Here is a 15,446-nt window from a genome sequence, read left to right on the forward strand (position 1 = left end):
ATACTTAAAGTGTCATACTTAATTACATCATTGGGGCTCCCCTGCAACATCACTGGGGGCTGCCCCCAGGGTCTCAGTTTGCGGCAGTGAAATCTCAGGTAAGGTCTTGGATGTTCCTGACCAGGCAGTCCTACCTCAGACCAATTTTCTCCTGAACAAATAGGCCCTTTTTTTTTTTTAAGTAAGGCAAGCAGTTTGAGAAAATGATTTTAGAGATAAACAATGCTACAGTTCCTCATAAGTAATAATGGAGAGAAACACATATGGCTATGGCTATTCTAAATTGTTACCCTAATGAAGTCAACACGTTATCCATTTTTACCCTCTCTTCAGATTTTGAATCTCTTCACAGTCATCTCTTGGCTTCTGCTGCTAAAGTGCTCTCTGACTAGTGTTTCAGCTTCAGATCCAGCTCTACAAGTTTCAAACCCCACAGCCCTTAACCTTTCCAATTCTGCAACTATCTACCCTATTTTTCAACTTGGGTTATACACTATATTTTCCACTCACCAACTTTTTAGCCAGTTGAAAGGAGAGTAGATTTCTTGCTAAGTTTCCATTTCCCTTTAATTGTCTGGTTGGTACTCTTAGAACAGGATTCTGAACTAGCTGGACCAGTGGTCTGATCTAGCAGGGCCCGCTTCTTTAGTTTTAAAGGTAAAGGTAAAGGGACCCCTGACCATCAGGTCCAGTCGTGTCCGACTCTGGGGTTGCGGCGCTCATCTCGCTCTATAGGCCAAGGGAGCCGGCGTTTGTCCGCAGACAGCTTCCGGGTCATGTGGCCAGCATGACAAAGCCGCTTCTGGGGAACCAGAGCAGCGCACGGAAACGCCGTTTACCTTCCCGCTGGAGCGGTCCCTATTTATCTACTTGCACTTTGATGTGCTTTCGAACTGCTAGGTGGGCAGGAGCTGGGACCGAGCAACGGGAGCTCACCCCGTGGCAGGGATTCGAACTGCCGACCTTCTGATCAGCAAGCCCTAGACTCTGTGGTTTAACCCACAGCGCCACCTGGGTCTTTAGTTTTACCTCAACGCAAAATGCCTTGTTAACAGTGAGTTAAAATCTTACAGTCTAGTGTAGAGTGTGTGCATGAAAATTTATAACTAGTGTTTCAGTTTACAGCCATAAATGCAATCTAGAATAAAGGGTGTAAAACCACTTCCGTCATGACTTCTGCTGTAGCTTCATTGTGAAATGATAAAGCAGTAGCCGTTGGATTAGTCACTGTGGTCTCAGTAAACTATTCTGCAGAAATGGTTTGAAATTTCTAAAAGGATCTCTGCAGATGGGATGTCTGCACCTGGAATCAAATGTGGCTTTCCTGGAAAATAGACAAAACTATTTACAAAGAAGAAGTATTCTATTTCCAGTTTGTTGAAATGTTGCACGAGAGAATTTAAGAGATTACCTTCCAAGTATGCTTGGAGGCTTCTCTTTACCTTCCCTGCCAAGCAACTCATTAAGAGTAGAGGGAATTAGAGAGTGGAGTGACTGCTGTCTCCTGATTTGTCTCCTAGGAAGCCAGTGTAGCAATCTAAAAGAGGGAGCTAGTGGATGCATTTTTGTTAATTAAGTATAGTAGAGGAAATGAATGTTGTGGCTATTGTCATTTCTTAAGAATAGAAAGGGACATACTATGATGCTTGAAAAGTGGTTTACAAAAAGAAGACAATTTTTAAATTAAAAAATACAATACTTTAAACCATATGAAAAGCTAAAATACTAAAAACAGATTAAAATTCACACCACTTGGGTAGGCTTGCCTAAACAAGAATGTTTTTAGCAAGCGTTGAAAAGAATACAGTGAAGACACCTGCTAGATATCCATAGGCAGGCAGTTCCAAAGTGCAGGTGCTGCCACACTAAAAGGATAGGGTGGAATATACAAAAATCTGACTCCCAATATTTTTGCCATCAAATGTTTAACTCAAAAGCAGGGGCGTCGCTAGGGGGGCGCGGTAGGGGCGGTACGCCCTGGGTGACAGGGGAGGGTGGGGGGTGACAAGCGGCGGCCCCTCCCGCCACTCACACGCGCCGCTGCTCCCTCCGTCACCCTGGGAGCAACAGCGCACGGCCAAGCGAGCACCCCGTCCGTGCAGCACTGCTGCTCCTGGGGTGACCAGTGGTGCGTGGGGAGTGGTAGGAGGGGCCGCCGATTGTCACCCCCACGCGCCGCCGCTCGCTCTGCCGCCCCGGGAGCAGCAGCGCACGGTGTGTGTGGTGCTGCTGCTCCCGGGGCAATGGAGCAAACAGCGGCATGTGGGGGTGACAAGTGGCAGCCCCTCCCACCACTCCCACGTGCAGCTGCTCCTTCTGTCACCCTGGGAGCAGCAGCGCACGGTCAGACGACGGAGTGCGCCTGTGCGACATTTCGTGCAGGCGCACTCCATCGTCGGACCGCCGCTTCCGCAGCACCCTTTTGAGCTGCAGAGCGAAAAGGCGGCTCGTGGGGCTGCTGTGCGCGATTGGCGGGAAGCCGCCGATAGCGCTCAGCAGCCCCACGAGCCGCCTTTTCGCTCTACAGCTTAAAAGGGGGCTGCGGAAGCAGCGGCGGCCTGATCGTGACGCCACAATGTGACATCACGACGCCCTGCCCCCGGGGCGTGTTTTTTGCCGCCCCAGGTAGCACGGAGCCTTCCACCGCCACTGCTCAAAAGATACTTGGATCATAGCTATCAACCCTCCCTTCTGTTCCCCACTGCTATATACATAGCTGTCAACCCCCCCCCCCCGCTGTTTCCCAATGCTGTAATAAGGGAATTTCCCGCAAAAAAGGGAAAGGTTGACAGCTATGACCTGGATACTATTGACATGTTTTTAAGGTTGCTTTTTTGGGTGGAGATCTTGCATTCCTCACCCCCTTCTTTGATCCCGCCGCAGAATTTTAAGAAAGGAATGTATATAGTTGTAATGCATGTGATGGTTGTTGTGATTTCATCCCTTCCTGGAAGAGAACCTGGGATCAGGGGACGTTCCATTCCTTACCTCCTCCTACAACAGGTGTCTTTGTCCACCTGCCTTGTGCCACACACATTATCATACTCCCAAGCTGAGTCATTGTGATGGTGAAACTACAAAGGCAGGCAGCTTTCACTTCTAGCAAGCATTTCCTACCAGGAAGTTGAAGCAAAGCTGAAGGGAGAAATTGCTTGCTTTGAAGAGGTTCCCTGGACCTAGTAGCATGCTTAGGGAAACGAGAGTGCAAGTTTTAGAAGCTCGGGTAGGAATTAGGTTCACTGGAATCCAAAAAGAATGGTTTGTTTACTGCTTGGGTCTGAACTACTTCCATGGGAAAACAAGTAAGATTAACCTAGCTTCAGTATCACAGAACTACATTGTTACAAGTTTCAAATAGGATACATAGGTTTTTCATTGCACTTAGTGGGTTAAACGTGACCAGTAGCTCTTAAGGATTTCTTAAGAGGATTTCTTTGCATTTTGCCTGCCTTAAGCCTATTAAAATTCTGTGCTGTTTCCTAGCAATAACAAGTGGTTTTTACTCCTCCTTTATTAAAACGGAAATGTTTTTTATCCACCATGCTACAGCTGTGTCCCAGCTTCCCTGTTTAATAGCAAACAACACCTGTTGCTCTTGAAATACACATGTAATTTTTGAGAGGGACCCCTGAGGAAAACAGGATGAAAAGACAAGCAGTTTTCTTTTGGTTTTATTCGGCAGGAAAAACATGTGACAAAGTTGCAACAGTTTGGACCAGGAAATACCATATGACTTTTGTGGTGACCACTGTGTACTCTCTTTCATGATAAATGTCAGGTATATATCTGTCCTTAAAAGTTGGAAGAAAATGCTATAGAGCAGGGCAAAATATGCAGAAAGTAAGTCTTTCTCCTTTCTGTTCTTAATGTAAGAATATTGCTTTTTGGTTAACAGCTTGTGTGATTTGGAGGGTAGGCATGGAGTTTCATGTGATTTTGCATGTCTTGGTAAAACTATAGTTGAAAATTCTCGAATGTTTCAGATTTTGGCGCATTTTTTCCTTTACATATTTTTGACAAACTTACTGGTCTGAAACTACAAAGTCCTGCTGTTAAAAACTAGGGAAGGGCTGGACACTGTCTGCAAGGAAGATTTTCTTTCTGTACTCTACCGTTTTGTTGAACAAAGGCATACATTTTCTTGTGAATGAAGGCCATGTAGATGAGATTTTATCCTTTTGAGGTATGATCTTACTCTCTGACTAACAGTGAAAACTTGTCGCTGTGATCTTACAGGTATATAAGATTGTTTCAATGCAGCAATATAAAAGGCTGATGAGGCCCTATATTTCTGTTTTATGTCAGAATAATCCAAAAAGAAACAAAAGCAGACCCTACACCAGACCAAACCTGCCAAAGAAAAAAAACACTATTTCCTCAGGTATCTGATAAGAGACTCTGAAAAATTCCAAGAGTGGCAGAATACTGTTCACTCCTTCTGTGGGAATCTGTGGGATAAGCAGAAAGCAAGTCATCTTGTGAAATCTGTCTTCCTCCACTAAAAAGAATCTTTTTACTGTGGTGAAATATTACATTTAAAGAACAAGAAGTTGTGGGGAAACACAAGAGAGAACTCTGTTACGGACTGACGTTTTTGGATTTACCCCTGCTTCTTTTGGACTTTAATTACTGGGGAAAAGACTTTTTATTACTGACCTTAGCGAATGACTGTTTCATTATCTGAGCATATGAACAGGTGTTACAACTAGAAGGAAGATTCCCAGAGGAAAGCAACATACAGGAGCTTGGGCTGGCTGCTGTGTTTCTTTGCTTTTTTGTTCCTTCTGTGACACTCCACCCACTTAGTCTCTTCAAGTGGGTGTGGACAATCGACACACAGCTGAGCTAATTCTTTGTCGTTGGAGACTGAACCTGTTGCTGGCACTGCTAACAGAGTGTGCTGACAAAATGATGGACGAAATTTCCATTGTGGTGGCTTACGACTCCCATGTTTTTAGCAAGCTATATGATGAAGACTTTCTGGCCAGCCTGGTTGCAGTCAGCAAACCCAAATATGTGGTAGGTGTCTAGATTGTGAAATACTGTTCTATTTTTTTCCCCTTCAGTGCCATTTTTTTTCTTCAATGTCTGTAGTAGGGAAATGATTCTACTTGCTCTTTCTCCTTTAGATCTCACCGACTCGACAAGGTTCTTGAATAGTACTGTGCTAAAAACCTCTCACACTGTCAAATGTATATTTTTGTCGAACAACCATGGATTGTTATCACACTGCCCATCCCTGGTGTTGTTACACTAAAAGAGATTCTGCTTTGCCTCAAGGCAGCCTATAGCTGGTGTGACCTTGCTTAACCTGTAGGACTAGTGAACTTAATTTGCACAAGAAAGGATCCTCTTCAATTTAATTTTATTTATGTTTATGTAAAAGAGATGGAAGGGAACGTGTGTGTGTGTGTGTGTGTGTGTGTGTGATATAGTTTGTTTTATTTGGCAGTGGGAACTAAGGAGTTAAGCTTCATGGGAAAAGTGGGTTTGGGGAGAAAAAATTATGCATATGTGATACTTAAGTTTTCATGGAAGTTAGTCCAGAGTGGCTATTGTGCTGCTTATGCAAGAACTGAGTGGATTTATTATTGGGAATGTTAATTCTCATTTTACCTATCTGCAAATGTACAAGCTTAAAGAAGTTTTAAGTGGTGTAATCTGCAGTTGAGGTACATTCCATTTAGGAAGCTTTCTTGCTGAATCAGCTACGGTATTTTTAAATCTCTGCGGTAGAGGTTACCAGGGGTAGGCAACCTAAGGCCCGTGGGCAGGATGCGGCCCAATCGCCTTCTCAATCCGGCCTGCAGACGGTCCAGGAATCAGCGTGTTTTTACATGAGTAGAATGTGTCCTTTTATTTAAAATGCATCTCTGGGTTATTTGTGGGGCATAGGAATTCGTTCATTCCCTCCCCCCCCCAAAAAAATAATAGTCCGGCCCACCACATGGTCTGAGGGATGGTGGACCGGCCCCCTGCTGAAAAAGGTTGCTGACCCCTAGGTTAAACCTTTTGCTTACTGCAAAAATTAATAATAATTCCACTGATTTTCAGCATTGCTTTAATACTTTTACATAGATGGTATACTTCCTTAATGAAACAATATACAATGTTACAATGCTTCAAATGGGTCCACAGATCATGGCTTAAACTGAATTAAACCCATGTAAAAATGATAAAACACCCAACTAGTATTGGTAGTAGACCATTGTGGGATTGTGTGTTGTGTCTTTTGCTTTTCTGCATCACCATAACCAAAACAGATTTTTTAGTTGCTCACATAGCAACTCTGTGTACAGAGATTCTACTAGCTGTTAGAATCTATTTTGGCTTCTGAGTGGTAGCTATAGCTTAGCTTACATACCAGAAAATTAGCAATATCATATTTGCATGTCATTTACTGTTCAGATACTTATGCTGGGATATAACATACAAAGTTATAGTTGGACAGCTAAATACAAACAAATCCTTGAAATATCAATATCAAACATTCAAACTGAAGAGCTGAAAACATGTAATACCACTCCATGTTTTTGGTCTGATATTTTTGTTCTCACTCCCTTGTCTTCTTTTACAAGCAAGGACTCGTTAGCTCCCAATTCACCTTTACTATTTGTCATCATTGTAAAGTATCTGAAGAAGTGTGCATGCACACGAAAGCCCATACCAAGAGCAAACTTAGTTGGTCTCTAAGGTGCTACTGGAAGGAATTTTTCATTTTATTTTATTTTGTTCCTACTCAACAAAGACATCCTGAAAATTATGTGCCATATAAGAGCCCCTCCCCCAATGTCCTTTAAGGATTTAAAGCAGTGCCACCAAGATCCAGTGAAGGTAAGGAACTTTTTCCACCTGGCTTCAGGACAGATGTGTGTGTTTTTTATTTTAAAAAACCAACCAATTTTTTATTGGTTTTTAAACAAATGCAAATACAATAGCCATTAAACACCTATCCAGCAGTACAGCTAACGATGTTTGTTTTATCCGTGGTCTCTAGACATACACTTACACATTCAAACATATTACTTGACGTAACCCCTCCACTGAGAATATTGAGTGGTTTTGATTTTGGCCTTTAACATAATTAAAAAATGGGGCCCACATTTCTTGGAAGGTGTCTCTGTTCGTTATGCCTTTGATTGCCCTCATGTGTCTGGCGAGACCCTCAGACATCCCAGATGCTATTTCCCCATATGTTCAGGGGTATTTCACTTTGTTTCTTCCATTGCTGAGCTACCACTAATCCTGCTGCAGTCAGTAAGAAGCCTGCTAGTTCACTGTGGCACAGGGCGGAACCTAAGTCTATGTCCAACTTAGATTGTAGGGCTAAGGTAGGATTTGGAGAAAGGGATTGGCCTGTAATTGTAGATATAATGGAGAATACTCTATTCCAAAAGTTTTTAATGTAAGAGCATTCCCACCAAACATCAATAAATGAATCAAGCTTTCCACAGCCCTTCCAACATATAGGGGAATGGAGGGGGTGTTGATTTTTGCCAGCCTGACTGCCGTTTAGGACAGAGATTTAGCATCAGTAATAATGTTAAAATGACAGTGGCAAGTCAGCAGGCTGGGTCTGTTCTGACTAGGACAAAATAAAATATCCAAATGAGAAACGACTAGATTTGTTCTCCTTCCCACCAGGGCATACAGGCAAACCTAGTCAGAATCCTCAATCAGGCCATATTGCATGACAGACAGCTTTGAAATAGAAATGATCAAGTAGTCAAACTTAACATTGAAATTTTTATCCCTATCTAAAGTTCTGTGCCTGCTCACGCGGTGTTTTGCCCCCTTGAATTATATTAGAATTGGATAATAATAGGAAGGCTGTGTTAGGAAAGTCTTACTAACAGAGAGGGTTGCAATTTTGTGATTATAATAATCATAGTGATAACAATATGCAATTAATCAAGATAATGTAGGGACTTGCAATCTAGGGGAAAATACTAGCTTTATTAGACAAAAAGTTTCAATTAGCAATAATCGCGCCTCGGATTAACCTCATTGGCTACGATACTGCCACTGCGCAAAGCTATTTATTAGACAAAAAGAAGCAAGAATACAATCTGACATTTTCATTATGCAGTTGTGATTTTTGTGTGTGTGTGTTTTGGAGAGAATGTTTATATCCATGCAGGTTTACTTCATCAAAAGTAGATGTAGCAATAATAGCATTTATATGGTGTTGAAATTCTAGACATATACTATTTCAGTTACCTTTACAGTCTTCTCTGTAAAAGAGCCTTGCTTTGAAAATGCCAGGGGCAGAGCAGAGGCTTATCTAAGACATTCTGCTAAGTTTGCGGCTGGAGGTGAGAGTTGAATTGGGGATTTCCATGACCACATTATAAATTTTAGCGTGATGCGAGACAGAAATCTTTTTTTTTTATTACTGTGATGTAAGATAACGTGCCCTTATATTCCCTCTTCTGTTAAAAACTGGAGAAAATGTCACCTCCCACCAAAATAGGGACCCCTGACTGTTAGGTCCAGTCGCGGACGACTCTGTGGTTGCGGTGCTCATCTTGCTTTATTGGCTGAGGGAGCCGGCGTACAGCTTCCAGGTCATGTGGCCAGCATGACTAAGCCGCTTCTGGCAAACCAGAGCAGCACACAGAAACCAAAATAGGAGGTGACTTTAAATACTAGGGAGACTTTAAATACTACTTTTTTCATTAATGCAAAGGAAACCAAAATTTCAATGCTTAACTGTTTTGCTTAGTAAAGTGTTGTATTCTCAATTTGCACGGTTTTGTTATTTGGTTAAAAGTTTGAAATTGGCTAATTTCTCTGCTTCCTCACACACCTTGTAGCATCATGTCTGGTGTTTCAGTTCTCATGACCAAATGACATGTGAGGTTAAATGCACTTTTGCACCTAATGTGCAGGTGTTTTAAATTTCACCAGCTGTGGGGATTGATATTAATAGAAGCAGTGCAGGCATGGAGGGAGAATATTAAGTTTCCTCATCAAAACGTCTCTTTTGAAGCTCGTATTGTTTGTGGGGAAATTCCCCACTGGTGCCTCATGAAAAAGTCCTTGATAGAAAGTTATAGAGAAAGTCAACATTGAAGTCAGAGACGGTTATCCACTCTGAACAGTACTTTGCAAACAACCATTTATAATTTCTAAGAATTGTTTAGCCTCTTCAATATTTTATTATTCTTCAGAAATACATTTATTTTAAAGGGATGCCCAATCTATATAAAATGCTTCTTCAGTGAGAAACCTCTACCCCATTTGTTTGTTTAAAACTTCTGGATGTGTATCAACTAAAATTTCCATTTCTTTTTCACTTACATTTTCAAGATGGATGCGTATATTCCAGCACTATTAACATTTATGACTATGGCCTGGTTTGCACATTGTGGTAAGACAGATTATGATTTATCAGGACAGTGTGAACATGGGGGCTCCTGGAGAGGAGCTCCCAGCTGCTTTGCCCTCCCCAGTCTTTTCTCAAGTCTTTGCCGTGTGTGTTGTTCGAACTTGTGCCTGTGCTTCAAATCTCTCCTGACTAATCATGAGCTTTAGCCAAGAACAAACATACAAGTGCAGTCCCAGGTAGCTGTAGTTTGTCTTATGGTGCCTTGCCAGTGTGCCTCAATCTTACAAAGTTGCAGTGCTTTTTTCTGGGGGGATGCAGGGGGACGCATACCCCTAAACATTTTGTGAATCTAAGTTTTGCCTCATTGAGGGGCAGTATTTCAATATGAGTAGGAAAATGAGAGTACCCCTAAACATTTTTTTAAAGAAAAAAAAGCACTGCAAAGTTGATCCTGTAAGCCAGGCATCCCCAAACTCGGCCCTCTAGCTGTTTTGGGACTACAATTCCCATCATCCCTGACCACTGGTCCAGTTAGCTAGGGATGATGGGAGTTGTAGTCCCAAAACAGCTGGAGGGCCGAGTTTGGGAATGGCTGCTGTAAGCACATTCAATGCCAGTAGCACATTCTTGACCTATGCTAGAATCCTCTGCACGTCTACTCAGACGTAAGTCCCATTGAGTTCAATGGAATTTAATCTCAGGCAAATGGGCATAGGATTATAACCTTATTACCCCAAAAGCCTTAAAAGTATTCCTCAAAAAAAACCAGCCATGCCATATTCTTCAATTTCTCCAGAGGCACCTCTTAATTTCCCATTGCAACTCCTCACCATAGAATTCAGTTCTTGTTCTGTTTGCCTTCTCTGTGTCTTTATATACATTTCTTTATTGGTACTTTTTGTAACGACACCTTATGCTGTCCTCTCTCCATTTTCTTCCTCTGTTTGTTCTATGATTTTTTGTAGATTTTTAATCTCTCTTTGCTTTGTAATCTATAGACTCTCTGGATCCCCTTAGATAAAGATTTTATATTCTCAGCTATTGATAAGATGGCTGTCCCTCTCCTCTCCTTATCAAAATTCTTAGTCCCATTTTAAAGTAATAATGGAGTATCAACATTCTTAGGGAATTTTTTTTTAAAATAAATAAACCTAAGAGGGCAACCCTACCCCCTGCCCAACAGCTCAGTGAGGACTGAATATGCTCTAGAGCCAAGAAATGTTAAGCATCTGTTGGAAAAGAAACACTGGAATGTGTGTGTAGTACTGTATAATAGTCTAATGGAGGAAAACATGACTGACTGGTAACCATGAGCAGACCACTTTTATTAAATTTTGCACTTTTATTGTGCAGTCTTTTTCTTTGCAGGTCCTACATGTAGTGTGTAGCAATAGCCATTATTACTAAGACATTTGGTTCAGCTAGACTCTGCATGTATCCTGGAACAGTGTGTGTGTTTTAACTTGCTCGGCTCAAAGAGTAGAGTGCCACTGCAAAATAACAGAGAAGGCAAGTTTGATTTCAGCAGAATACTTACAGCAGCAAGCGTCACATGGTGCAACTCAGGAAACTACTTCTTTTTGCTCTTCAGTTCTTGGGACAGGTAGCTATTAGTGTCTTGCTTCTCCCTGCTGCTGTCATTTCTTGCTGCCTTTCAACCCTCCCATTATGCAGAGCCTACTTGTCTGTATTCTTTCCCTGGTGCATTTAGGCTTCCGCTGCAGTTCAACTGGTTCCTAGCACCCACTTGAACTTCATACAGGGCAAACTCTCCACTTCTGACTCTCTAAATTTAACGGTTTAAGCTTATTGTATAGGTCATGTGGGTTTGGTTTGTGCTGTCCAATATCTCTGTACAGGTGCTTCAAGCTGCCAAGCATTTTACTCCCTGTCCACCATTCTGCGTAAATAACTAATATTGCCATTTATTGGTTCTTGCTAATATTTCCAAGTAAGAAGTACAGTATTGGCAAGTCTAAACTGGTAGTAATTTAGTAGAATAACCTCTGTAGTATGGAATCATCTCCAGATTAAAGATCCCAGAGGTGGTACTTCCATGAACAGACATGTAAGATATGGGTCCCTTAACACCATTAGGATCACAAACAGCAGATTATTTTTAGTCTGCCAAATATATTTTCAAAGTAACCTCTCAGCTCCAGAGCCAACTTCTCCACATATCTCCTCCTCTGGAAAGGTCCTCTTACATATCGGCTACTGCATCTGGGACAGATGATAAATCATCACAGCAAGTGGTTTCCTAATTGCCGTCATAAGTGCATACCCTATGAGGTCACTGCCAAGACACAGCCTTCACTGCTGTAATGTTTTTAAGGAGAGAGACTGTAGCTCCAACTCAAGTCCTGTGTGATTTCTTTCTGGGAGTGCTAATGATCCAGAAATGTTGGTGGCAGTGATGGAAACTGTTGTTGATGGGAACATTCAGTTCCACTGTGCTCCTGTGCCCTGCCAGTGCCTTGCAGAATTATTTGAGAACAATTGTGTCTTAACTGAGGAATGACAAGCAGAAGTTCCCTGTTAACAAAGCAGTTATTAGGCATTTTTTCATGGTAATTGATCCATAATCTAATACCTAATTTAGTGGCTTCTGAATAATATTTGTAAAAGTACTTGGATTATGAAGAACAATATGCTGTAAGTCTGATTGCTGTGATTTGCATATGTTAGCTTAATTCCTGGAAGGAATGACAATGGACTTGAAGTATTTTATTAAGAAAGAAGTGGGCTGAGGAAGATGATTGTAGTATGCTTCTCTTAAGCCATTTTCCATGTGGAAAAGCAACAAAACTTACTTACAGTGCCTTTCCTACCCTGGTTACTAAGTATACTGTTACCTCCATGCATAGAAAGCACAGGTCTGAACAGTTGTCCCTTGCTTTCTAGGTGTGGGTCTGAGCAGTTTTGCCTTTGCCCTGCCACTTTCCTTTGGAAAACACATTCTTTAGTGCTAAATTGGAACAAAAGGTAATCCACAGAATACCCGATTGCTGTTTTGTTCCAGTTCAGAACTAAATTGCTGGTTTTCCCGGGGCAAACAGAAGTGTGGATGAGTCCTAATTTTGTGCAAATTGTTGTAGAGTCAGTGCTCCTAGTGTTATGACAATAAATGTTGCACATTGAAATTCTATTTCTTGGCGATAAGCCTATGAAGACATTAATCTCTCAAATACCAACTTCCTGTACAAAACTTCCTGAACAAAACAGCCCCTTCCTATGAACTTTTGACCATCCTAGAACCTTTAAAGCAAAAAGCAAGCATTTCACAATCTAGCGGTAAATTTTACAACCAAAAACAAAGCACATTATGTCTGAAAATTACACTCCTCTGCCTTTTCCCTGGCAGTTGTTTATCTGGGGGACCACCGTGGATATTACCACTGTAATCTGATTACCAATTCCAGTTTTAGGGTATGAGGCAGTAGCATGACTCGAAAAAGATAATAGAAGAAATGCATGTGCAATAACATAATTAAAAATCCAGTGATGCATTTGGAGAGGGGTGTGTGTGTGTGTGCGCGCACACTCAAATACAAACATAATGGACTCAGATTCCAATCTCCCATTCAGCATGGCCAATGGCCAGGGGTGATTGGACTTTTAATTCAACAACATCAGGAGAGTCATGGGTTTCCCCATTCCTGCTCTGAAACCATAACTTTGCCACCACCCACTCAGTATTGTAATTGTAGCTGGTAATTGTAGCTGTTATTCTCTTTTCTTCTGCTGTCAACAGAACCATGGCCTGATTATACTGGTTTCACTGGCTCTTCCAACTTTTATATGTCGTTGCTGGAAACAGAACTTAGGCATTGATGTCCTCCAAGGCTAGCAGAAGATAGGATAACTGACAAAGGCAACGAGACCCTGCAATTGTTCATTTTTGTTACGAGTTAAGCATGCTGTGCTGGGTCATGAAGGTGTGGATTGCTTCTTAGCCACATTAAAATTGCTCTAAGCTAGAGCTTGAAGTATTCTAGACTTTCCTCAAAGCAAATTGTCATTTTTAAAAATGACATATGGAACCACAATGAGCCTGTAGCTTTCCAGACAATGTTGGACTGTGGGATGCTGGGAGTTTATCATCTGTAACCATTGGCCATGCTTACTGTGGCTGATGGGAGTTAAGAACATAGGAAGAGCCTTCTGGATCAGCCCGACTAGACTGGCCTCCTGTTCTCTCAGTGGCCCATCAGGATCCAAGCACCAGAGCACTGTGGATTCCATCAACTGGTATTCAGAAGCATTACTGCTTCTGACTGTGGAGGCAGAGCATAGCCATCATGGCTATTCGTCATTGATAGGCCACAATCCAGCAGGGAACTTTAAAGATGGCATTGTTTTTGCTTGTTTTGTTGTCACAGAGTAATTAACATTTCCTATAGCAACTTAGCTATAGGAGGAACTGGCAATAGCTATAGCTATAGGAGGAGCTGGAGGAGGAAATGGCAAGCCACTCCAGTATCCCTGCCAAGAAAACTCCATGGACAAAGAGAGTCCCATGGACTGCAAGAAGATCAAACCTATCCATTCTCAAAGAAATCAGCCCTGAGTGCTCACTAGAAGGGCAGATCCTGAAGTTGAGGCTCCAGTACTTTGGCCACCTCATGAGAAGAGAAGACTCCCTAGAAAAGACTCTGATGTTGGGAAAGATGGAGGGCACAAGGAGAAGGGGACGGCAGAGGATGAGATGGTTAGACAGTGTTCTCGAAGCTACTAACATGAGTTTGGCCAAACTGCGAGAGGGAGTGAAGGATAGGCGTGCCTGGTGTGCTCTGGTCCATGGGGTCACGAAGAGTCGGACACGACTGAACGACTGAACAACAACATAGCAACTTAGAGACCAACTAAGTTTGTTCTTGGTATGAGCTTTCGTGTGCATGCACACTTCTTCTGAAGTGTATCTGAAGACGTCTGCATGCACACGAAAGCTCATACCAAGAACAAACTTAGTTGGTCTCTAAGGTGCTACTGGAAGAATTTTTTCTGTTGGCAGACCAACACGGCTACCTAGCTGTAACTGTAACAATTCCTATATTACCAGTTACAGGTAGGTAGCCGTGTTGGTCTGCCATAGTCAAAACAAAATAAAATAAAAATTCCTTCCAGTAGCACCTTAGAGACCAACTAAGTTTGTTCTTGGTATGTATAGGCTTTCGTGTGCATGCACACTTCTTCAGATACACTGAAACGGAAGTCACCAGACCCTTAAATATAGTGAGGGAGTGGGGAGGGGTATTACTCAGAAGGGTGGTAGGAATGGGTGATTACCTGTAGGTGTGGAAAACCTGTTGACGACTCTTAACGACTTCAATTGGTCTTACAGGGAAAGGTAAGGGGTGAGATGGCTAAAGATAGCTTTGTCATGTATAATGAGATAAGAATCCAATGTCTTTGTTCAGACCAGGTTTCTCCATGGTTTTAAGTTTGGTGATTAGTTGCAATTCAGCCACTTCTCTTTCCAGTCTATTTCTGAAATTCCTTTGTATTAAGACAGCTACTTTGAGATCTTCTATAGAATTCCTATATTACTGTGGCAGCCTGGAAGCCATTTTCTTCTGACGTCTTCTCATACCACTCCTGTGATAGGGGAACTTTGTGGGCAGTGTCAATAAAAATAAAAAAATACAATAAGAAGGGGGTTGGGCAAGATGACCCTTGGGTCCCTTGAAGCTGTAAGATTCTATGATGTCACTCCTTCCCCGATGAATGCTGTCTTTCCACTCTGCTCTGATAATATTTAGGTGCAGGAATCACTTTGGTGGGATTGTTGAAGTAGTTAAGGTCTGCATCAAACATTGCCAGAGCAACATGGGAGGAAGTAATTAAGAAGCTGTTTCCCCAGTACTCCCTTAATGGCTACACTTCCAGAATTGCAGTGGACCTTTCCTTTCTTTCTTCTGGGGGCTTTTGTGTATGATTAAGCACCTCTCATAGAATTCATTATTTGGATTGTCTTCCCATTTGGATTGTTCTTCGGATTGCCCTCCAGGAGACTTCAGTAAACAAAAATTCATAGTAAGAAATTTCCAGTTTTGGCTTGTCTGCTGCGTCAGGTCTGGTATGTTGAGTCCCTTGATTAGATTTCTTACACTTT

General features: G+C 42.1%; 1 protein-coding gene and 1 non-coding gene across 5 annotated transcripts in view; one reads left to right on the forward strand and one right to left on the reverse strand.

Moving 5' to 3' along the window:
- Window positions 1-15,446, forward strand: part of RABGAP1L (RAB GTPase activating protein 1 like) — a 133,943-nt gene that overhangs the window by 89,664 nt on the left and 28,833 nt on the right. The window contains exon 1 of one of the 4 annotated variants that reach the window (XM_033151250.1): window positions 4,873-5,019. The exons of the other annotated variants lie outside the window; for them this stretch is intronic. Within the exon in view, the coding sequence (XP_033007141.1) occupies window positions 4,909-5,019 (111 nt within the window). The 5' untranslated portion in view covers window positions 4,873-4,908. Of the gene's footprint in view, window positions 1-4,872; window positions 5,020-15,446 lie in introns of those variants that run through there. 4 annotated transcript variants of the gene reach the window in all.
- LOC117049309 lies at window positions 7,889-8,037 on the reverse strand. Its single transcript, XR_004426938.1, has one exon. It is a non-coding gene; the product is annotated as a U4 spliceosomal RNA (small nuclear RNA).

Source organism: Lacerta agilis, chromosome 6, assembly GCF_009819535.1.
Source record: "Lacerta agilis isolate rLacAgi1 chromosome 6, rLacAgi1.pri, whole genome shotgun sequence".
Classification (NCBI taxonomy): domain Eukaryota; kingdom Metazoa; phylum Chordata; class Lepidosauria; order Squamata; family Lacertidae; genus Lacerta; species Lacerta agilis.